A 25,668-nucleotide genomic window follows, 5' to 3' on the forward strand; every position below is an offset into this window, starting at 1 on the left:
AGGAACCCTTGTTTCTCTGCCAGTATGAGTTATGTTGGTCAAATCACTTAATCTTTGTTCTTCAGTTTGCCCATCAACAAAATGGGTATTATAAAAATACTTTACTCTGATGTTGATAGGACAAGCTAATTAACATTTGAGATTCTTGGATGGAAGGAGCTATTTAACTACTTAGGATAATAATGAAAATGCAGTATATATATAGCACATCAGAGCATAAAGTTAGATTATCAATGTAAAAATAGGGTAAGGGCATGTCTACACTGAAAACTTAAGTCGAACTATATTAGGTTGACTTATAGCCATGGCGGTAATTACTGTGGTGGTTCATGTCCACACTCCCCTTCTTCGGTCGGTGTTGTGCGTCCTGACCAGGAGCACTTCCATCGAGCTAAGAGGAGCAGTGTAGGGAGCTGAGAGCCTGGGCTCTCTCAGTTCCACTCACAGCTCCCTACCAGGAGGCCGGCTGCCCCATGGGCTCCTGGCTCCCTGCTCCCCACCCCCGCTCTCTGTTCCCTTCTCCCCGCTGGGAGCCCGGCTGCCCCCTCCCCTGCTCTCAGTTCCCTGCTCCCCACCGGGGGCACGGCAGCCCCCAGGACTCTCAAGTCCGTGCTCCCCATCGGGAGCGGGGCAGCCACTCAGCATCTTGCCTCCCCACTTCCCTCCGGGAGTGAGGCAGTCACCTGGGCTCCCAGCGGGGAGCCGGGAGCTTTGGTGTAGCCAGGCTCCCAGTGGGGAGTAGGGAGCCGGGACCCAGTCAGCACCTGGGCTCCCGGCATGGAACGGGGAGCTGGGACCCCAGGAGCAGCCAGGCTCCAAGCGAGGAGCTTGGGCAGCAGACCAGCTGGGAGTGGGGAATCGGAAGCATGGGGGCAGGCCAGCTCAGAGTGGGGAGCCTGGGCAACTGGCAACAGCCCAGCTGAGAGCAGGGAGGATTTTCTTGTCTATTTCATGACTCTAGCATGGAGGCTTGAAATGGACAAAAGAAACAGCCAACAGCGGATGTAAGTAACGCAGTGCCCTAACTACATCGACATCACCTCCACGAGAGGCATAGGGCTTGAGTTATTATGTCGCTGTAGTAGGGCATTTACATCAGCGGGAGCAAGGCTGTAATGTGTACACTGACATAGTTAGGCCTCGTCTACACTACAGAGTTTTGTTGACAAAAGTTATGTCGACGCTCAATAACAATAAAATCGGTATGGCATATTCACACTCCCTCCCTCTGTCAGAAGAGCACGTCCACACTTGGGGCACTAGCATCGACAGTGTGAGCAGTGCACTGTGAGTACCTATCCCACAGTCCAGCTCGACACCTTCTGCTGCTAGGTCTTGTGGGAAGGCGGAGCGGATCGCGGAGCATCTTGGGACTGGGCTCAATGTCCCATGATGCATTGCTTTCTGTCCAAGCATTCCATGGGCTTCCAGCTTTCTTTCACGCCATATTTCAACGGCCCTTGTTTGTTGTGCATCCCAGCATCTTTGTGAGAAGGGATGGATCTTGCACAGCTCTCCTGTGCACCGATAACTGTCATGAAGATGCCACAGATGGCAGTGCAGTTAATTGCAGGAGAGCTGCCCTATTGGTGGAGAAGCGTGTGGCAATCGCTGTGTGGAAACTGGTGACTCCAGACTGCTACCGGTCAGTTGCAAATCAATTTGGAGTCAGGAAGTCAACCGTTGGGGCTGCGTTAATGCAAGTGTGCAGGGCAATTAATCACATCCTGCTATGAAGGACCATGACTCTGGGAAACGTGCTTGAAATAGTGGACGGCTTTGCAGAAATGGGTTTCCCTAACTGTGGAGGGGCGATAGATGGCACACACATTCCAATTTTGACATCAGACCACCTTGTGACAGAGTACATCAATCGGAAGGTATATTTCTCCATGGTGTTGCAGGTGCTTGTGGATCACTGTGGGCGTTTCACTGACATCAACGCGGGGTGGTCTGGGAAGGTGCATGATGCACGCATCTTCAGGAACACTGGCCTGTATAGAAAGCTACAAGCGGGAACTTTCTTTCCAGACCAGAAGATTACAGTGGGGGATATTGAAATGCCCATATTGATCTTGGGAGACCCAGCGTACCCCTTACAGCCATGGCTCATGAAACCTTATATGGGAAACCTGGACAGCAGTAGGAAGCAGTTCAACAACAGGCTGAGTAGGTGCTGGATGACAGTAGAATGTGCCTTTGGCAGACTAAAGGCGCTCTGGCGATTATCCTCAATGAGGATAATATTCCCATGGTCATAGCCGCATGTTGTATGTTGCATAATCTTTGTGAAGCTAAGGGGGAAAGGTTTGCTCAGGGGTGGAGTGTTGACACTTTGTAGTGTAGACAAGGTCTTAGGCCGACATAAACTGCCTTACGTCCACATAACTATAGTGTAGACCAAGGCTAAGATGTGCTTTGGATACATTATATAAGTGAATAGTGCCAGCAGAGGGCAGCATTTGCTATGCATAGGTGAGAGCATCTTTAAAAGGTGCATCAGGCAATATTGAGAGCAGCTAGAATATGTTCTAATCCTTAAGAATAAGGAGAACTTTCCTATATCTAGAATGTATACTTCTATCTATTTAATTTATACTAGACTAAGACTGAAGAGTCACAGTTATCAATTTTAAAACAAGGTCAAATGTAGAATGGAAGAAAGAGCAGAGGAAAAGAGAGACTTTCCATACAGTCATGAAAAACTTCATGTGTCTTCAGTCTCAGGAGATAGTTTATTTGCACTTTTATAATTTTCAGTTGGCAAATTTGAGAATTTTACATCTAATTAGTATCTGTTCTTTTTAAAATAAATGAGGGAGAAATGTTTATTTGACCTCTCTAGATATTTACATTATCATAGCTCTTTGACTGACCAAATGTGTAAGGACGGAAAGATATTGTTTATTAAACATTTTGTTAATTTCAAGGCATCTGGTCTAATCCATCTGAAAGTCTTCTAGGATCTGGTAATTAATGATAATTATAGGTGCTATTTAATTGACAGGATCCTGTTCCTTAGACTCCATTTTAATTGCAACCTTTCTCTTTACATACTAGCTATGTGGTCTATAGCACTTTGCACACATTCTGTGAATAATATAGCAATTTGTGTGGTATATAGCAGTGGTTCTCAAATTTAGGCCGCCGCTTGTTCAGGGAAAGCCCCTGGCGGGCCAGGCCGGTTTGTTTACCTGCCGCGTGCGCAGGTTCAGCCGATCGCAGCTCCCACTGGCCACGGTTCGCCGCTCCAGGCCAATGGGGGCGGCGGGAAGCGGCGTGGGCTGAGGGACGTTTTGGCTGCAGCTTCCCGCCGCCCCCATTGGCCTGGAGTGGCGAACCGCGGCCAGTGGGAGCCATAATCGGCCGAACCTGCGGACGCGGCAGGTAAACAAACCCAGCCCGGCCCACCAGGGGCTTTCCCTGAACAAGTGGCGGCCCAAGTTTGAGAACCACTGGTATATAGTACCTGACATAACTAAACTTTGTAATACTCTTGTCATGTAGCTAAATTTATTCTTCACATAGAGGTGTAGTGACTGAGAGAGAGAGAGAGAGAGATTAAGTGACCTATCCAAGGGCACAGAGCGTGGAAGGGGGTCAATGTTACCATTAGAACTCAGGATTTGCATCTTAGTCCTATGCTCACCACCTCTCTCAGGTACCTCGAACTAATTAAGTCTGTTTGTTTATCTGGAGCTTGGAACAGAAGAGGATGTCGAAGCCAAGAATAGATGTTTGATAAAAACAGACAGCTATATTCTGTAACATCAGAGGACGTTGAGAAATGTCTTGGAACAAAGAAAAACAAAATTATGGTATCCGTTCCAAATGGTAGAAGATTATGTGCAAGTCATGGCCAGTTCTGAACTACCACCATGAATCTTTGGTGGGTCTGAAGTACAGAAAGGTTGCTACACATCATGATTTTTTTAAAGCATCCAAAATAGGTTAAACCTCTTTCATCCTGCTTTGTTATAAATTATGTTCTTAAACGCTGTCACATGAATCAATAAACCAAATAATTAATTGTATATGTTTGTCTTATCTTTCTGCTTTCATGATCCTATGTTAGTTGATCATAACTGAGAATTCTACTTATTTCAGGACTTGTATCATTACAGATTGAATTGCCCCTGAGTTTACCTAAGACCCAAATTTATGACATACTGCCATGGAGAACAAGTCTGACTTTGTGCTCAGACGGTAAATAATAACTTGTTTCTACAACTTATGCAAGAGAGTTTGTCCTCTCACACATCCTCTTCAGCATAAACCCATCAAACAGTTCTGGCATTCTGGAACATGCAAGGGCTCTAGTAGGTTTGAGAAAAATCTGTAATGTATTAAGTTCATTGCTGTGCTTTTGTGCCAAGGAGATGATCATGTATCAGACCATATCAGCTGGCATATGCTTGTATGGGAAAACTCCACCTGATATCTTCTGAGCAGCAACATTACAGTGCAATCAATAAGAATTTCCAATGACAACTGACACGCTCTGCTACTCTCACTTATTTTTCCTGTCCTAAATTATGTAATGTTGTTGGACATGATAAACCAAGGATACATGAGAAAAAGACTTAATTGATTAATGTTCTGTATAATGCTTTGAGGACCTCAGGGGGAAGGTGCTATAGCTGCAAAGATGTCTACCCACACTATTTTATTTTAGGTAAGACAACATCAGAGATAGATTAGACAGAAAATTATCGGTGGCAATGGTAGCTACTTTCTGTTATAAAACCGTGTTTTCAGTTGCTTATAACTATACTATAAGCAAAGTTTGGCCTGAAATTTTCCATACCGGATGGCTGCCCCAGGCTGAATTTTTTTGGAAAGTTTCAGCCTAAAACCATTCTGCTGTTTGAGAATGAAGCTAAGAAAAAGAAAAAATATTGTTCTGCCCACGTTAAATGTTTATAAGTGTTTCATTCAGATGTTCTAGTGCCGCCATGCTTTGGAACAGTGACATGACATGTGTCGAGGCACTGCCCTAATGTCAGCAATATGTCTTGCGCTGTTCCTGTGAAAATCTGACCAAATTTGATTAAATTATAAGCCTCTGAAAATAACAGTTCATACATGCTCAGCAGAGCCATATACACTGAGCATACTTCCATCCCCACACAGCTTGCGTGTGTGACTGAACTGAGCACACGCTGTCAGAGTGACTGAGCATGCTCCACCCTAGGACTGCAGGAACGGAACAAGACTTTTCTTGCATTTGCTCCTCCTGACTGCAGAGCACTGCTGTGGTGAGAGGCACCAGAACAGAGAGTAGGGAGACTCTTTCTGGCCGTGTCTACACTACAGGGACACTAGCGGCATACCTACAGTGCTACGTTATGCTGGCATAACCCCATAGTGAATATGCAGCCTACAGTGATGGAAGGTTTTTTCCCATCGCTGTAGGGACTCTGCCTCCTTGAGAGACAATAGCTGGGTTGACAGAAGCATTCTTCCATGGACCAAGCTGCACTGACACAGGGGTTAGGTTGGCATAACTACAGCTCTGGGATGTGGATTTGTCACTCTCCTGAGCACCGTGGCTATGTTGACCTAAGTTTTAGGCTTGGTCTACACTACAGAGTTAGGTTGACGTAAGGAGCGCGCAGCTGGGAGCTTGGCTTTGGCAGGAAGCTGAGAGCTTGGGAGGGGGCAGCCGGGCTCCCGGCAGCAGGTAGGCAAGAGCTTGAGGGGACAGCTGGTCTTCTGGCCCTGCTGAGCTGAGAGTCCAGGGGCAGCTGGGCTCTCAGCAGGGAGCTGCATGTGGAGCTGAGAGCCCAGGCTCACAGCCCCCCCACATTGCCCCTCTTAAACTGGTCGAAGCGCTCCTGGTGAGGACACACACCACAACAGAGGGAGGGTAGTGTGGACATCAGCCACCAGTGGTTGTAAGTCGACCTAACATAGGTCGACTTACGTTTCTAGGGTAGACATGCCCATAAATGTAGACCAGTCCTCAATATAGTTAGATCCATAGAATTTAAGGCCAGAAGGAACCATTAGATCATCTAGTCTGACCTCGTGCATATCAAGCCATTACATTTCACACAGTTGCCAATAACCTGTAACTGGCTAAAGCATATCTGCCAGAAAGGCAGCCTGTCTTGATATGAAGACACCAAGAGATGGAGAATCCACCACCTTCTTTGGTAGTTTGTTCCAGCAGTTAAAAAGTTGTGTCTAATTTCTAATCTGAATTTGTCTCGCTTCAGCTTCCAGCCACTGGTTTTTGTTAGGTCTTTCTCTGCTGGATTGAAGAGCCCATTAGTATCTGGTCTTTTCTCCCTGTGAATGTACTTGTACACAGTAATCAAATCACTGCTCAATCTTCTTTTTGATAAACTAAACAGATTAAACTTTAGATTGATTTTTAAGTCTCTCACTGTAAGGCATTTTCTCCAGTCCTCAAATCATTTGTGTGTCTCTTTTCTGCACCCTCTCCAGTTTTTCAACATCCTTTTAAAAATATGGACACCAGAACTGGATGCAGTATTCTCATGTCTGTCTCACCAGTGCCATATGCAGAGATAAAATAACTTCCCTATTCCTACGTACTACTTCCCGGTTTATACAGCCCAGGATCACATTAGTCCTTTTTGCCACAGCGTGACACTGGGCTCTCTTGTTGAGTTGCTTGTCCACTATGACCCCCAGATCCTTTTCAGAGTCACTGCTTTCCAGAATACAGTCCCCCAGTCTATAGATATGTTCTGCATTCCTCGTTCTTACATGTATAACTTTGCATTTGGATGTATTTAAACAGTTTATTTGAATGTATTTGAGTACAGTCAAATGCAAAGTTGTATTTCTAAGAAAGAGGAATGCAGTGACACAGATCACTCTATGGATATGTCTACATTGCAGTAAAAGACCCGCAGCTGGCCCAGGTCAGCTGACTCAGTCTCGCCAGCCTTGGACTGCAGGGCTATAAAACTGCAGTGTAGTCGTTAGAGCTTGGACTGGAGCCCAGGCTCAGGGACCATGCAAGGGAGGAGGGCCTCCAACCCCAACCCCCACCCCCATCCTGAGCTCTAGCATCGAGACTGTAATTCTATAGCTTCACAGCTCGAGCCTGGCAAGCCTGATTCAGGTGACCTGGGCCAGCCACGATTGTGCTGTGGGTCTTTCATCGCTGTTTAGATATACCCTTTCTGACTGCCCTGTCTCCACTCTGCCAATCTTTGTGTCACCTGCACATTTTATCATGATTGATTTTATATTTACTTCCAGATCATTGATGAAAACGTTGAATAGCATCAGGCCTGGTACCAATCCCTGTGGAATCTCACTGAAAACACCCACATTTGATTTTGATTCCTCATTGACAAGTACTTTTGAGATATGTCATTTAGACAGTTCTTAACCCACTTAGCATGTGCTTTACTGATATTATATAGTGCTAATTTTTTATTCAGAATGTCTGAATTTTTTATTCAGAATGTACTAAGTCAAACCGCCTTACAAAAGTCAATTACATCCACCGTTACCCTTATCAACCACATTTATAATCTCATCGAAGAATGAAATCACATTTGTTTGACAAGATCTAGTTTCCATGATCCCATGTTGACTGGAATTAATTATACTCATTCTTTATTGCACCATTTCATTCTTTAAACACCAAGTATACATATGATTAGTTGGGACTGTCCCCTGTTTGCCCATATTGAATGTATTAAGTCATAATCTTTGGTCCCTAGGCAACCACCAATATTCAGGCCAGTCATTAATTTATCTTTTTCTAAAAGATATGATCCAAGAATTATTTTGGGAAAGTTCCATGGCCCAGTGTTATACAGGAGGTCAGACCAAAATGATCACAGTAGTCCCTTCTAGTCTTGGAATCTACGATTCCATCATACTGAGGCTCAAAATAGTTACTGTGTGATGCAGGTTGTCTTCTTTGTACAGCCCCTTCTCCAGCAGGAATGTGGCCTGATGTTCCACAAAACCAAAACTTTCAGCTTCACTCCAGTCACACAGCCAATGGTTTACCCCCCAATATTTTCTGCTTTCTGCCTTCTCTCAGCAGAAGGAAGGATGTCTGAGAAGTTCATTTGGACTTTCAGCTTGTTCAGCTCTCTTCCAAGGTCCTTGAAGGCTTCTATAATCTGTATCGGGGGTAGCCGTGTTAGTCTGTGTCTACAAAAACAACAAGGAGTCTGGTGGCACCTTAAAGACTAACAGATTTATTTGGGCATAAGCTTTCGTGGGTAAAAACCTCACTTCTTCAGATGCCCAGACTCCTTGTTGTTTCTATAATCTGTGTAGTTCCACACAGTTCAAGCTAAATATGAGTCAACGGTGTAACACGGTTGCAAAAAAAGCGAACAGCATTCTGGGATGTATCAGCAGGAGTGTTGTAAGCAAGATACAAGAAATAATTCTTCCGCTCTACTCTGCGCTGATTAGGCCGCAACTGGAGTATTACATCCAGTTTTGGGCACCACATTTCAGGAAATATGTGGACAAATTGGAGAAAGTCTAGAGGAGAGCAACAAAAACGATTAAAGGTCTAGAAAACTTGACCTATGAGGAAAGAGTGAAAAAACTTGGGTTTGCTTAGTCTGGAGAAGAGAAGACTGAGGAGTGACATGAGTTTTCAAGTACATAAAAGGTTGTTACAAGGAGGAGGGTGAAAAATTGTTCTCCTTAACCTCTGAGGTTAAATTGCAGCAAGGGAGCTTTAGGTTGAGCATTAGGAAAAACTTCTTAACTGCCATGGTAGTTAAGCACTGGAACAAATTGCCTAGGGAGGTTGTGAAATCTCCATTATTGGAGGTTTTTAAGAACATGTTAGACAAACACCTGCCAGGGATGGTCTAGTTATTACTTCTCCTGCCTTGAGTGTAGGGGACTGGACTAGATGACCTACTGAGGTCCGTTCCAGTCCTACACTTCTATGATTTTATGATTTCATGTCATTGGTCCCAATGTGTATCACCACCAGTGGACACTTGCCAGACAACTTCATAATCCTGTCTCATCCTTCAATTAATCGTGTATTTTTGCTCTAGGAAAACAATGTATTGTCCTGCTGTCCTAGTGTCCCTTGCTGAATTTTCTGTTCATTCTTGTTAATATGGAGTTGCTGGTAATGATCACTTGCCTTCTTAGGATGGCTGAAGAACCTCTCTCAGTAGTTTGTTTCATACAGCACATATGTCCCCTGTAACTTTCTATTCTGTTCCTCGGTAGTTGACTCCCTGAGTATTTCACAATGATTCAATGCTTCCAGTTGGGATGATTGCCTCCTGGTTCTCTTTTCCCTCTTGGTCACAAATTGCCAGTCCGGTTTGGTTTCTGCTTTCTTCAGTTCCTTTATCACTGAGCCTTCTCCTTGTGGTGTCTATGGTAACAATTTCTAGATCTGGTTGTCTAATAAATCTTCATTTTCTCACTCCAAATACATACCTTCTCCTCCAGTATGGCTATCAATTTGCATTTCATAGACCAGAAATTTCTTCCATCTACCAGCAAAAGGAAAAGAGCACATCCAAGTCAAGTAACAACAGGTATTTCCTCACTGTCCATATCCACTACCTGGTGTAGAGCCATACCTAAACAGAAGGAACCACATTCTGTCCTGTGAACTCTCTCTGAAACTCCTCTGTTCGCCTAGCAACTGACTTTTTGTCTCGCTGCTTATCTCCATCCCCTCACTGACAGGGAGGGATTAACCACACAGACTTCCAATACTGAGTAGGATTCGAAGACCCAAGATCCCAGCCACACAGTCCTCACAGGGTCAAAACAAACATCTCTCTGGCCAATTCAGGGGCTCCAAACCCCAGCCTCACGGTCCTTACTAAGACAAACAGACCACACCCACAACTCACTACGTCCATTTTCCTCCAAGCACAGGATCTACAGATCCTCCCTCAAAAACTCCCCTGTTTGCCACTCTTATTCACCTGCATGTTTTTAGTGCTCATTGTCCTGGTGCGAAGGCCAGAGGAGAAAGCAGCCTAACTTGAATGTGAAGGGTGAAGAGCAGCGTGAGGGAGGAGGTGAGAGAGATGTGATACGAGAAACAGGAGCAAGAACTGGTGCAGAAGTGGTAATATGGACAGCGGTGATCAGAGGAGAGGAGCCCAGGATTCCTGAGTCTCAGCATGCTCCTGCAGTCTAGCAAACAGCTGTAAAACTGAATGGCAGAATGTCTCTCTTACCCTTCTAGTGGCACAGGGAGGACAACAGCCATTAGGTCAAGTGGTAGAGGTTTGTGCTGCGGATCTAAAGGTCCCAACCCACTGATGACCGAGGTGGGGATCAATATGGTTCCACATAATGGAACTTCTGTGTTTTTAGTTTGTTTTTTAAAAAAACCTAGGAAATTACATATGAAAATAACTTGGTCAAAAGAAGATTATTAAGGTTGCAATACCAAGCACTCAGCAATCAGGAAATGCCAAAAGTAATGCTCATCCCAGTCTTCCGCCACCTCCTCTTCCCAGTTCCTTACCCATAAGCTCCACTTCCCAGACCCCATCCCCACTTGCTCTGTTGTACCCTTCTGTTGTAATTCATAATGGCAATGGGGTGAAGTGGATTCTCCGAGCGGTTTCACTCATTGTTAAGAGGAGGATAAGTGAGAACAAAAGGCAAAATTAAAGTTGAAATTGGAACTTTCCCTGAGCATTGTCAGTATCAGATGTTCAGGGTCTTTTTTAAACTACAACCTCATTAATTGATTTTCACATATTTATTGTAAAAATTAACTCTCAATCCTCTGAATTTTAAATGTATGACTTCCTTGTTACTGTTGTTTTAAATTACTACACAAGGACTTATGACTATAAGATCATTTTTATATGGAAAGTTTCCTAAGTTCACTTTTGCTTTTATTAAACAAATGTCTACCACTAGGCCTGCTTTTGTCCATCCACTGTAAAAAAAAATCACAGAAGAAAGGCCCTAAGGAAGAGACCTGGTGGCATTTCCCCTAAATCACTCTATGGGAAGACAGAAGTTTGAACCTTGGTGAAACAAAAAAGAGGTTCCACACCAGAATTTTTAGGCCCCCCTGAGATCCACATGGATCTTAGGGCGATGGGCAGGAGGCCAGTACCTTTGGCATAAACTCAGGGTTTCCCTATCCACTACCCTATGGTTTTCTAGGCTGCATAACTCATCCTGCTCTTTCCCAACTCAGCCCCCAATAATGGAGGTCCCACAGTACATGGGGAACCACAAAAAACTCAATGGAGCCTTGGTTAACTCAAAAATCAACCATCAAACTTTCCACAGAAAACTCAAAGGCACTAGCCTTGATTGGGGATCAGTAAATAAAAAAAGATCTGGAGTTTATAAACCAAATAGTTTTTGAGATATGACATTAAAAATGTTAGACCTTTTCTGAAAATTAAAACCCCTCTCTTTTTAATTCCTATGTCTGAAGCACTTTGTGCAATTAATCACATACCTCCTCAGAATATTATCCTCTCTCAGGAAACTGAACATTATTTTTATGTTTTGTTCGTCAGGAGAGTGTATGTAAAAAAAAAAAAAAGTACATGGAGTTTGCTACCATGGCTCTCTAATAAATAACATTGTTCAAAGATATTATTTTACTGAAATGTATTTCTTATTAGATGTATTTTCATGTAATCCCTACTTCATTGCTCTAGGAGTAAGAAAGCTGTTTGGTATGTTGCTCAGATTCTTATCTCAAAAGAAAATAAGTTTTTTTTTATTTCACACAAAAAGGAAAAAGTTTATGTCTTTCTGGAGATATGTAAAACACGTTGAAAATTGTCAAGAGTTGAGGTCCGGAAAACTTGCCTTACAATAAGAGACTAAAGGAGATCAATCTAACTAGTTTATTGAAGAGAAGGTCAAGAGGTGGCTTGATCAGTCTTTAGGCATCAGCACACTAGAGGACTCTTTAATCTAGCAGATGGATGTGTAACAAAAGCCAGTGGATGGAGCTGAAGTCAGCAAAGTTCAAATTAGAAACAAGGCACAACATTTTAACAGGATAAACCACCACTGGCACAGATTTCCAAAGGATGTAGTAAAATTCTCCATCACCTGGAGTTTTTAAATCAGAATTGGCTGACTTTCTAAAAAGAAAAAGTGGGTGAGGTAATATCTTTTATTGGACCAACTTCTGTTGGTGAGAGACAACCTTAAAGACTTTAAGGTGCCACCAGACTCCTTGTTGTTTTTGTAGATACAGACTAACACGGCTACCCCCTGATTCTTGACAGTCACTCTACTTCAACCACAAATTGTTGGACTAAATTCAGGAGTTCTGAGTGAAATGTATGGGTTGTGTAATACAGGAGGCCAGCCTAGATGATCATAACAGACCCTTCTGGGATTGAAACCAATGGATTTAAGGTAAAGTTGCCTGGCTTCACATTTTGATTCTGGTTTTGTCAGAAAGGAGTGAATCACGGTCTCTGAAACCTGCTTTTGGTTTGCTGAGACAGATCAAACCACAGCTGGCAGGTTTTGCAAATCTTATTACTATGTTTCATACAATAATTCGTGTCATAACACAAACAACCTGAATAATTAAACAGTAGTATGCTGACATGTTACTTTTCATATATTTGAGTAAGCTGTGTCATCCTGACACAGAAGAAAGATAGAGAAGTTTGGTTATATAAAAATATCGAGAGGGCAATTTGATTTTTTTAAAATATAATTACTTCATACTACAAAATTAGAGAAGAAACAGGGTTGGGTCCAGCACAGTATATTGTGACACAAGGACCCATTGGTACCAGCTGGCAAAGGGTTCAATGTTCTATAACAGCAACTCCTATCAGCTTGACAAACTGACTACACCTAACACACTGCTTCCATAGTATTTAGGTCATGTGAGGTGTGTAATAAAAAGGCCATGTGAGGTGTCTATTACAACTGTATGTCATGTAGATCCTCAATCATTGCAAGATGATTGTAAGGATATTTAAGGAGCTGTGTATATGTACTGAAAATATGTTTTAGAGTCTGTGTCCCAGGCATGGTTGACAAACAGGTTTTGCCAGACAAAGGGATGTACATTTACCTGTTGCCTAGGTTCACATGTAGATTAAGCATCGTAAACCACCACGATGGAAGTCTGTTTTGCATGTGGAGTCAACACCAGTATGTGAAAACAACTTGGAGCTAGTACACCAAGAAAGGAACCACAGGACTCATCCTGACTCTGGGGAAAAAACAATGAGTTCTGGGTAATGTATGGAGAAGCAAGGACATTTTGTTATCCTGCACTGAGGAAGTAAATGGACAGTGTGTTTACACTCATGAAAACAGGATCTCAATAAAGATTTGGTTGAATGCACTGAAAAAGGCTTAAGGGTGCAATAAACTTATTTAGACAAAAGGTTAGACTGCTAAGCTAAGTTTAGTTTCGAAGAAGCGTGTTTTACTTTTGCTTTATATGGAACCATTTCTCTTTCCATTATCCTTGTTCACTATCTCTTAAATCTTAGCCTTTAATAATAACCTTGTGATTGTTTTCACTATAACTATATCTCAGTGCTGTGATGTTATAAAGGACTTGATCCGGAGTTGTACCAGTCAAGTTATATGTAAACTGTTCCCTTGGGGACAAGAAACCTGGTAATTCCTGTGAGTATCGAGTGACAGGGGCTGGATATTAGAAGGGAATGCTTTCAGAGGGGGCCAGGGACTGGGGTGCACCTGTTGCTAACCTGCAAGGCAAAGTAAGGCTGGCAGGACCCTGAGGAGATTGTTTGGGTGGTTAATGGGCTGGTGGGGTCAGGGAGCTGACATCCAGTTAAGCACATGCAAATCTTCCTCTCACCAGAGGCAGGGAGATAACAAGGTGACTCTCAGTCCTGGGTACCCTGAGAACATGTCACATCTATCTACAACTTCTGGAATGTAGAAATCCCAGAAGACCATGAATGCTGGCTCTGGGCAGGCCAATCTTTTTAGGCTGAAGGTCAATTTGTTGCACAAGTCTTTTTCCTTCAGCCCCCAAAATGTTTCACACTGGGAAAGACTGCACAGTGTAAGTGAGGAGTTATGTAAGTCTAGGCCAGGCATTATTTCTCCCTTGGTTGGGAGGGCCGAAAGCATCAGGCCAGTGTGTGAAAGTCTTTTGAGTAAAGCACAAGACTTCCAGAAATTCTTCTGCACCTCCTCTATCCCAATAGCAGACAGTTACATAACACATCACCCATTTTTATTTGTAATGATGGTTCTCTAACAACTATCATCACTGCCTTGAGGGACCTCTCCTACCCATACTATTAGAAGAGTTCATGGGTTGCCACCCTCCCTGCTCCCCAGCTCCTCCTTTAGCCTTTTTTTTTTTTATGTGAGAGGGTTTGGTTTTGGATACCTGGTCCCTTTGTTTTTCCTGGTTCAGTTCCTGTATGGAGCAGTCACCCAGAAAGAGCCACAACCCCTTTACATTTCTTTTCCCAGTCAGCCCCATTTAGGACTTAAAAATAGTTTAGAAGCAGGCTCATTAAGACCCAGGTTGTCATATGGTGATTGGGGGAAGGGAGACAGATTCCGTCTCTGAGCAAGGATGCTTGTGGGATATCCAATTCTGTATTCTGCAATTCCTTGCCCAGCCATTCAAATCTCCTCCTTCGCGCTTACTGTCTGAGTCCCAATTTCTCTCCCCAACTCCAAGTCCCTCCCTCTTCCCAGTCCCAATCTCTTTACCCAACCAGTTCCCACCTCCATCCCATTCCTCATCTGATCTGTCTTGCTCCTTGTCCCAATCTCCTTGTCCAGCCAGTCCCGGTTTTCCCATCACACCCTAGCTCCTTGCCAAATCTGTCTCTCCTCCCCCACTGCCCAGTTCCTGGAACTAGTTCCAGTCTCCTTGCCCAGCCAATCTCAGTCTCCTTGTTGCTCCTCCCCCAATTCCTTGTCCAATCTTTGTGTTCTGCACCCCAGCCAACTTCTCCCAGTCTCTCCTCCTGTCATTTCCCTCACTGGCTTCTAGTCCCTGCCTCCCTTCCCTTGGGTCTGAGCCTTCTTGTTCAGCCAGTTCCAGGCTTCCCAATTCCAACTCCCAGTCACAGTTTCTCTCCTCTTCTCCAAGCCCAGACTCCTTGTCCCAATCTACTCCTTTCCCTCCCACGCTGGTCTGGCTTTTTCCTCGTGTATTCAAATCAGATGGCTTCCTCCACCCTGCTGCCTGAGTGCCAGCAGGGGAGCGATCGAGAGCCCAGGAGGGACAGGTTCCCTGCTCTCACTTCCAATGCTTGATCCCACTCAGGCCTGGAGCAGCTGGGAGCAACCCTTACAGGGAAGGTCCTTCTGAGCCCCTGGGCCTCTCTGGGCAGGAGTCTGCTCAGTTGCTCTGTGGGGATGGCTCACGTACAGTCTAGTCAGCACTATGAGGGGATGGAGCATGCTCAGTAAGGAAGTTCAGAGATTTTAGTTGTTAACCTCTAGCAAGTCTCTACTGAGCATCTGTGAACTGTGATTTTTCAAAGGCTTATAACTTTGTCAAATTCAGGTGGATTTTCACAGGGTTGGCAAAAAGTACATCCCTGACATAAAGACAACCCTCTGCCAAATTTCAAGTTCCTGCTCCACAGCCTGGGGGCACAACAGCATTTAACAGAAAAGGTCTCCATTTTTAATATGGGCAAAACAACCCATTTTTCCCTGGCCTCGTTCTCAGAAATGACTGAACCATTTTGTCTGAAATGTTCTAGTTCAGCTTGAAGCAAACACCCAGCAGGGGAAATTCCAGCCCAAATGGTTAAAGTTTGCCATAGTTATAAACACCTGAAAACAGCATCTTATAACAACAAGTGTTTGGTATCACTAATAATAGGCAGTGCTACCACAGTTATGTAACTGGCTAATGTTATAATTTTAGAGGCCAGCTGACAAATTATCACTGCACTAGACTTTTACCTCTGGACACCTATTGTCAAACCTGTGTTAGGTCATGTCTAAACAAGGGCTTCATGGAACATATTTAACTTAGGACTGCATCACATAACTAGCAGAAAACTTGACACTATTCATCATCACTGGCAATCTTTGGTCAGAAGAGGTGCAGAACTGAATAGCAGGCAATGACAGAGACGTGCAATGATAGTTGTGTGGAGAAGCTTGCATGGCACCTGTCTCATGCTTTGATGTGCCATCAAACCCTCACTTGAATGAGCATCAAGTTTACCCAAAATTTTAAAAACAACATTATAATTTTGCTTACACGTGGATGTATTTTGAGTTTTAATATTCAAGCAATAAAACTAATTATCCCAGCCACATAATTCTGTTTAGATTTTTAATTATATTCTAGATTGCCTTCAAGAGATTATTATTGCACCATTATCCATAAGGAAACATTTACTGCTCTTCATAGGAGTTCACCCTTTTTTTTCTTTTGAATTCACATTTTTTTTTGTAAGTTTTAAAAACCGTCTTTGGGCTACCTGGGGTTGGGAAAATACCAACTTTTAAAAAAAAACCCAACAACTGTGAAAAGACTCAGTGTTAAACTGATCTAGATTTGACTGGGTACTCACTCTGTCACATAGCTCTTCAAATGTGAAGTCTGCAATGGTTCCACAAGCTTTATTCAGCTTCAGCTCTCTGCCTTGCACTTTTAGAATCCTTGGTCTAGTTACTATGGGAACATGAACAAAGACTCAATCTTGTCTGGATAATTACTATAAAATTCATCTCTTACAGATAGGAAATGCATAGCTTGATGAATAATAGCACATGATTCAACACATAAATTAGACAAAATGCTGATACAATGACTGCCACTTGAGTGTGGCATCAACCCATATACAGCAATGGAACTTATTAATTGGTCAGTGGAGATTGGGCATTGTGTTCTAAATGTATTCTCTTTCAAGAGAAATTAACTTACGTACAATCATTTTGTTTCTGAGCCAGCTCATCAAACAACTTATCCATGACAGCCTCCACATCAGCTTCACTTGTGCTACAGTGAAAAGAATAATAGAATATGAAATTAATAACACTTGAAGCCAACATCAAACAGCTGCCTGAGCCTGCTTAGCTTTTTGCCCATAAAAAACAGAGAACAGGATGTTATGCTCTAAATACAAACATTAGATTTAGAATACACTTAAAAGCAGAGAATATTAACTCTCAGGTAGATGATTCTACCTTATTTGCATACACTGAAAGACTTCTGTGTTTTGAGCTGTTTCCAGTAATGAGGCAATACAGGCAAAGCAAATCCATTAACACTATGTGTACACAATGAGAAAGAAAGGCTTCTGGCTCTATCCTGCATGCAAAATAAGAGCAAATAGACAAGGCAAGGCAAAGCAGTCAGGCATCTGAAGATGTATCCATTGAAATCTCTGAGACATTCTGAAATTAAATATTGAAATGACTTTTTAAAAAACTGACTGTGCTGATTAAACATTTTCGAGTTAAAGTATCAGCTTTGAAATACCAATCTGATCAATCAACACATCAGTAAATGTATCAGATTTCTTCCATTATTTGGGAAAGATCAGCTATAAACAGCAAAACCTCACACAAAATCTCCTTGTGGAGCACACAAATAAGCTTTTTGCTTATCTGGTGGCCACCATGACTATTAAGAAATCTGTACAATCACAGAATATTTTCTATTCTAATTAGAAGACACTATATGGTTTACAGAGTCCAAATTTATAAGTGTCATAGTTTCTGTGGCCTTTTTTTTGACTTGACTGAGCATATTATTGACACTTCTCCTTGAAAAACAGAGTATGAAAACTGATAACAGTAACAAAAAACTATTGTATATCATCAGGCAAAAACTTAAGTATACAATACTTCATCCAAATTCATACATATTGATCTGTCAGTGAATTTACAGTTGGTGTGGAAGTCCACCTTTAAGAAGTTTCATTGGTAGCATAGTTGTAGGAAACAAAACCTCACATTGTTTTCAACTGCATCATGAAGTATAAAGTCAGTCTGAAGTGCTAGGAATGTTATATTTTTCAGTGACACCTTCTGCAAGTGCCATTTCAAAGAGTAACGCTTTTAAAAACCAAATCTTCTAAATGGAAAGTTGTGTCGGCGTAACAGTATAACTTTCTTTAATTCATATTAGAATCTCTCATTAATAGTATTATTTCTGTGGGACATTATTGCAATGAAATGACTTTAGGAAGGAAGTAGTTCAATCAGAAACAAACCAGGAAATGTTTGACTTGAGTGCTACAATGAGCAGGAAGTGCATGACTACAGTTTTTTTAGGTGGATATTTCATTCCTAAAATTCCATACAATTCCTGAGAAGATTTGTTTTGGAAGCTGAGAGTGAGACCAAGCAAGTTTACTTCGATCATCACTTCCATAACTTTGATTATTATATGCAGAGTCTGTTTGAAGAGGAGTGGAAAACAGTTTTAGCCACATTTATTTACATATTTAAAATAATAGACTATATAGATTATGAAGGAAGAAGAGGATTTGTATTTTATAAAATAATTCTAAGTGATAACGCTATGTGCATATTATGTAGGTGCCCTAATGATTGCCTTTACTAGAAAATTGAGTAGTGTCAGAGCACACCTAGAGGAGTCATGTTTGATGTTAAACACAATTTTGCAGCCACTGTAGACAGGGACAAGCTGCGTTTAACATTGCAGTAGTTGGTCATGGGTAAACCCTGCTTGAACCATTAGAAATTTAATTGTAGTAGGCCTGTCAAGCGATTAAAAAAATTAATCACGATTAGTCGTGTGATTAAAAAAAATAATTGTGATTAATCGTGCGATTAATCGCACTGTTAATAATAGAATACCATTTATTTAAATATTTTTGGATGTTGTCTACATTTTCAAATATATTGATTTCAATTACAACACAGAATACAAAGTGTACAGTGCTCACTTTATATTTATTTTTTATTACAAGTATTTGCACTGTAAAAAAAAAGAAAGAAATAGTATTTTTCAATTCACCTTATACAAGTACTGTAGTGCAATCTCTGTATCATGAAAGTTGAACTTAAAAATGTAGAATTATGTTAAAAAAAAACCTACATTCAAATATTAAACAATGTAAAATTTTAGAGCCTGCAAGTCCACTCAGTCCTACTTCTTGTTCAGCCAATCACATAGGCAAACAAATTTGTTTACATTTGCAGGAGATAATGCTGCTTGCTTCTGGTTTACAATGTCACCTGAAAGTGAGAACAGGTGTTCTCATGGTACTGTTGTAGCCAGTGTCCCAAGATATTTACATGCCAGATGCGCTAAAGATTCATATGTCCCTTGATGCTTCAACCACCATTCCAGAGGACATGCATCCATGCTGATGATGGGTTCTGCTCGATAACAATCCAAAGCAGTGCGGACCCACATATGTTCATTTTCATTATCTGAGTCAGATGCCACCAGCAAAAGGTTGATTTTCTTTTTTGGTGGTTCGGGTTCTGTAGTTTCCGCATTGGAGTATTGCTTTTTTAAGACTTCTGAAAGCATGCTCCACACCTCATCCCTCTCAAATTTTGGAAGGCACTTCAGATTCTTAAACCTTGGGTAGAGTGCTGTAGCTATCTATAGAAATCTCACATTGGTACCTTCTTTGCATTTTGTCAGATCAGTGACAGTGTTCTTAAAATGAACAACATGTGCTGGGTCATCATCCAAGACTGCTATAACATGAAATATATGTCAGAAAGCGGGTAAAACAGAGTAGGGGACATACAATTCTCCCCCAAGGAGTTCAATCATAAATTTAATTAATGCATTTTTTTTAATGAGCTTCATCAGCATGGAAGCATGTCCTCTGGAATGGTGGCTGAAGCATGAAGGGGCATACAAATGTTTAGCATATCTGGCATGTAAATACCTTCCAATGCCAGCTACAAAAGTGCCATGCAAATGCTTGTTCTCACTTTCTGGTGACATTGTAAATAAGAAGAGGGCAGCATTATCTCCTGTAAATGTAAACCAACTTATTTGTCTTAGTGATTGGCTGATCAAGAAGTAGGACTGAGTGGACTTGTAGGCTCTGAAGTTTTACATTGTTTTGTTTTTGAGTGCAGTTATGTAACAAAAAGAAATCTACATTTGTAAGTTGCACTTTCATGATAAAGAGATTGCACTACAGTATTTGTATGAGGTGAGCTGAAAAATACTATTTCTTTAGTTTATAATTTTTACAGTGCAAATATTTGTAATAAAAAATAATATACACTTTGATTTCAATTACAACAAAGAATACAATATATATGAAAATGTAGAAAAATATCCAAAATATTTAATAAATTTCAATTGGTATTCTATTGTTTAACAGTGCGATTAAAACTGCGATGAATCGTGATTCATTTTTTTAATCGCGATTACTTTTTTTGAGTTAATTGTGTGAGTTAACTGCAATTAATCAACAGCTCTAAATTGTAGTAAATATTTTAATACTAAATTGTTTCTATGGTTGATATAAAATTAATAAACCAATTCATCATCTATGAGATGTATGAAGCTTTCAGTGGCATGCTAGTCATTATTTAACTTTTAAAACTTTTTCAGGTAGCACTTAAAAGTCACATTTTTCTATATGAAGCCTTGAAAAGGAATTGCAGCTCTGTAAATTTTGTAAATTACAGAATGGTAAACCTGATCTTTCTTTATAGTATCCCTCTTCTTGCAAAAGAAGGTCCCTCAACTCCAAACGTCTGTAGCATTAGAAGACACAGCCACTCCCCATCAATAATTAGAAGACACAACTACTCCCCCAAAAATGTAAAAGGGAATCTTAATCTTCATTAAAAAAAAAAAGGAAGCTTCTAGTATTCAGTAGGATGATACTACTACTGAGGGTGGTGTCTTATTCTGGTATTTCAAATGAGTGGTACTTATTTTGCAGGAAGAGCTTGGAAGATTACTACTACGTTCCCCTCCGGTCCCCTCCAAAAATCTGACTTCCATTCAAAGCACAGAGACATTTCCATTTTTCAGGACACACACATACCCAGTTTATTTATCAAAATTAAAGTTGTGCTAATCATACTTATTAATAGACAGCAGGGTGCGAGCATGGTGGACAAGAATCAGTCAATTGAGGGGGGGGGCAGGTGGTGAGCAGAAGGAGGGACATGGGAGAGTTGGTAGCAAAATATTTCAGAGATCTGACAAAAAATGTCAATGCTGGCTCTACACAGACTGAAGGTCCTCGTGCATGTAAAAGAAATGTGTATTCCTATGGAGATGGTGGGAAAGGGAGGCAAAATGTATCCATCCCTCTGTTGGAGTTGCAAGGATTCGACTATTTTTTCTTTGCTTCACATTACATTATCTCAGTGGTTTTCAAACTTTTTTTCTGGCAACCCAGTTGAAGAAAATTGTTGATGCCTGCGACCCAATGTAGCTGGGGATGAGGGGCTTGGGGTGTAGGAGGGGCTCAGTGCCGGGGCAGAGGGTTGGAGTGCAGGGGTGAGGGCTGCAGAGTGGGGCCAGGAATGAGGCGTTCAGGGTGTGAGAGGGGCTCTGAGCTGGGGCAGGGGTTTGGGGTGCGGGAGGGAGTCAGGGCTCTGGGCTGGGGGTGCAGGATCTGGGCTGGGGCAGAGGGGTTTGAGGTGCAGGAAGGGGCTCTGGGTTTGGGGGGGGCACAGGGCTGGGGCAGAGGATTGGGGCATGGGGTTAGGGCACAGGCTTACCTCGGGTGGCTCCCAGTCAGTGGCGCAACCGGGGTGCAGAGGCAGGCTTCCTGCCTATCCTGGCACCGTGGACTGTGCTGTGCCGAAGAACCGGCCAGCAGCAGGTCCAGCTCCTAGGTGGAGGTGCGCAAGCAGCTCCGTGCGGCTCTTGCCTGCAGGCACTGCCCCACCCAGCTCCTATTGGCCATTTCCCAGCCAATGGGAGTGTGAAGCCAGTGCTCAGGGTGGGGGCAGCACGCAGAGCCCAGTAGCCCTCCCGCCTAGGAGCCGGACCTGCTGCTGGCTGCTTCCGGGGCGCAGCACGGTGTCGGAACAGATAGGGACTAGCCTGCCTTAGCCGGGCAGCACCGTCGACGGGACTTTTAACGGCCTGGTCGATAGTGCTGACCAGAGCCACCGCGACCCAGTGCCTTACATTCCGCGACCCAGTACTGGGTCACAACCCACAGTTTTAAAACCACTGCACTATCTTGTGTGCTTAGGAGGCAACCAGCATCGTTTTAGTGACAGAAAGCTGGATGGGACTACCTTCAGTCTCTATCACTATCACTTCATTGGTCATAAGTTTTGCAACTAGTATCATGAAGCACTATGTATGGGGCACTAAGCTTTGGGGCAGATGTGTATGTCCCAGTTATGGTCCTTTAAACTGGGAGCTGTAATTGCAGGTCACATGCTTGCTCTTAATCATTTGGCTTACAGCAAACCACATAAACCTTTCTGCCTCTTAGGTGCGGAAGCAAACAAGACAGATCCAGGGTCAGGGCCCCGCGTGCCTCTTGGACAAAAGACTTGAGAGGGAAATAGGTGCAGGAAGCAAGGATCAGATGGGGATGAGGTGGAGAGAGGCTGTGAAGACCTGGGGACAAGGGTTAGAACGAAACTCTGCTGGGTGATTATGACTGTTTACAGTCTGTATTTCTAAGTGAATATAGAAAAGCCCTGAGTAAAAGAACTAGAACTGGACAGTTGCGTGTAGCATGATTTCACTTTCTCCAGGTGGTATCTGGCCACTTCCTTCCATACTCCTTTCCACAGAGGCTAAGTATGCCAGATCCACAGTCACAGCCTTTGAATAAAAGCTGGATTTTGACTTCTGGATTCCCATAGGGTACAGTACAGCACCGTTACGGATTCACCAAATGTTTGTTCATTAAGTATAAGGCCCAGATCCTGCAAAGATTTACACACGCACAATGAAGTCAGTGGGACTACTCATAGGGATAAAGTTAAAAGGTGCCTAAATCTTTGAAGGATTGAGGCTTAAATAAGTAACAATTTTGATTTAATAATCCCAGTAATAAAGAAAAGCAGTCCAACTCCATGTATTTAGAAAAAAGGAAAAACTTTCTAGTATTTAAATTCTCTTCCACTACAATGTTTTTTAATAAAATGCATACTCAAGAGTAATTTCACTGTTGTAATTTTACTAACTAGTTCTTTCTATGTCTAGAGAAACAACTGTAACTCTTTAATTTTATTATGTGGTACAGGGACATTTAATTTCAAGACGTCTGTCTCCCAGGCTGAAGCCCCTGAAGGTTCTCATAAACCTTTGTTACTGGAAACATACTTTGCTGCTACATTGTAATTACACCACAGGCAAGCAGATATTACAGCTATAAATCTCATTTAAAATAAATTTGTCTGTACCACTCTGGTTGCCATTGACCTAATGATAGACTTGCCTTAAAAGCAAGTTGGCAAAGCCAAAAGTCTGTGATGCAAAGGTGTTCCAACATTTTAACTCAAAGAGAAGATGTTTCTATCAGGCAGATGCATCCACTTGTACTTATATGGCTGTATTGTGTATCATTTAAATATTTTTATCATGTTCAAATACAGAGTAAATGCTAAAGTAAATTCATCATGGTAAATACAAACAGATCATCTGTCAAAATAAGACTTTTTTTTATACCCACAAATAGGAACACCCAACATTAAATGAATCCTTCTCAGAAGATTTCTATAAATACTTAATTACTTTAATACAATACGGATGTTCTTCTATTATAAGTGAATTGTACACTCTCCTACAAGAGGATATTCATTACTTTCTAACCATCTGTCACTTCAGTTCTCCAAACACCACACCTCCCTAAAAATCTAATTAGTTTTGATTCAGTTGCACATTGTAAATGAAGCTAGTGTGGATATTGAAAATGTAGTTTAATGAAGTTAACATTATGGCATAATGGAAGGCAGTCCGCTGTACAAAATGGATCAGAAGGCAAAGAAAGAAAAAAAAAGTCACACTCTGCTAATTGTATTATACATTTTCCCTCTCCTACTGAGTGAGAAGTTATTGGCTATTAAGAAAAAAAAAACGGGGGAAAGGCAAAAATCCCACAATAGATCAACTTACAGGTAGTAAAGTTTCCCTGCCGCAGGAAGAACCCGTTTCCTATAATCTATTCCAGAATCAAGTTGCATTGTGCTGCAGTATTTCTACAGAAACAAAAGATAGCATGATTACTTTCCTCAGTTCTGGCATTAGGGAATGCAGGTTATAAAAATAAACCTAAAATACTAAAACCATACAAACACAACACAGCCAATCATACTCTGGAAACAAAGAAGTACCCTACAACTACTTCTAATTTGTAGCAATCTTTATATTTTTTTAGTGCAACCAAGATTATAATTCTTGGTTGCACTAAAAAAAACTATAAAAATTCTTTAACTTGACTGTAAAAGAAATACAGTTTTTAAAATCATCAACTAATTTAAGTATCAGAGGGCTAGCCGTGTTAGTCTGGATCTGTAAAAGGAGCAAAGAGTCCTGTGGCACCTTATAGACTAACAGACGTATTGGAGCCTGAGCTTTCGTGGGTGAATACCCACTTCGTCGGATGCATCACGATGTATTCACCCACGAAAGCTCATGCTCCAATACGTCTGTTAGTCCATAAGGTGCCACAGGACTCTTCCCAACAAAACTTAAATTAGTTGCAAAGGACTGAAGCACAGAACACAAAGATTAAAATGCTCTCCCTAGACCAATTATTTTCTTCATGCCCAACTGATGTAACTCATAACAAGGAACATATATTTTTATTTTTTAATAAACTATTATAACCTTTCCATTTCCATACTTGAACCATAATGTATTCATGATGGCTCACTGAATCTATTATCATAATAACTATTCAAGCAGAAAGCATAGAACCAACAGTACCAGGTTGCATCCTCTTTGGGTGAAATCCTGGCCCCACAGAGTTCAATAGCAACCTCCCACCCCCACCCCATTCACTTCAGTGAGGCCAGCATTTCACCCTTTAGCAGGGACCAGGTCTCTGGGGATGAGGGGATTGGGTTTTTTGAGTTTTTTTGTTAAGTGCCTAAAACACATTTGGGCACTGTACAACCAGCAACCACAACAACAGGAGCCTCAAGAGAAGAAAGGTCTTTAAGGGAAAGGTCTGGATAGATAAACCTGAATCAACAAGATAACAAACAATAAAGCAGAATTTTTTTTCAGGCAGCTGAACACTATTAAGATTACCCTGAATTCCACGAATCCATACAGTACCAAACTCCATGAAATTGTTGTGGATCTCAGCTTTCCTCTGTATTAATAGATTATCTTTAACACTCTTGTTAAAGATTTCATACTTTGTTTTTGAGAATCTTTTCATCAAAGTATGTCTATGACTGTTCAACTAGGCCAGACCATTGATCAAAATTACTTTACTTTAAGCAGATAACTAATACAATTCACAAGTGTCAAATCTAGTCTATAATGACTAGATTGCAGTAAGAATAGGAAACCTTAGAACTACCTTCACTATTAATCTAGGAACACGGTCTCTTTTTGTGCTGCTTTCCTAGGAGTTACTGATTTTTAAAAAAAGTTCACAGGAGGGGACTGTGATGATAGGGAGTCTTGATATCACTTAAAATTTTCCTTGGACATTGCTGAAGATTCTGTAGATCTAAAAGGATCAGCTGTATATTTTGATTTAGCCTTCTTCCTCCTTTTAGAAGGCATTAGAGTAAAGGAAAAAAAGTGAAAAGGCCACCTTAAAAGCACAAAATCCTAGGAAAGAGAAT

The 25,668-nt window shown here is 41.7% G+C and overlaps 1 protein-coding gene across 1 annotated transcript in view; it reads right to left on the bottom strand.

The window, feature by feature from the left end:
• Positions 1 to 25,668, bottom strand: part of AFG1L (AFG1 like ATPase) — a 130,331-nt gene that overhangs the window by 17,031 nt on the left and 87,632 nt on the right. Inside the window, exons 8-10 of the mRNA XM_024202598.2 lie at positions 23,981 to 24,063; positions 16,857 to 16,927; positions 16,500 to 16,600 (exon numbers count right to left, since the gene is read on the bottom strand). Of these exons, the coding sequence (XP_024058366.1) occupies positions 16,500 to 16,600; positions 16,857 to 16,927; positions 23,981 to 24,063 (255 nt within the window). The remainder of the gene's footprint in view (positions 1 to 16,499; positions 16,601 to 16,856; positions 16,928 to 23,980; positions 24,064 to 25,668) is intronic.

The sequence above is a fragment of the Terrapene carolina genome, unplaced genomic scaffold (genome assembly GCF_002925995.2).
Source record: "Terrapene carolina triunguis isolate 2854851 unplaced genomic scaffold, T_m_triunguis-2.0 Scaffold42, whole genome shotgun sequence".
In the NCBI taxonomy this organism is placed as follows: Eukaryota; Metazoa; Chordata; order Testudines; family Emydidae; genus Terrapene; species Terrapene triunguis.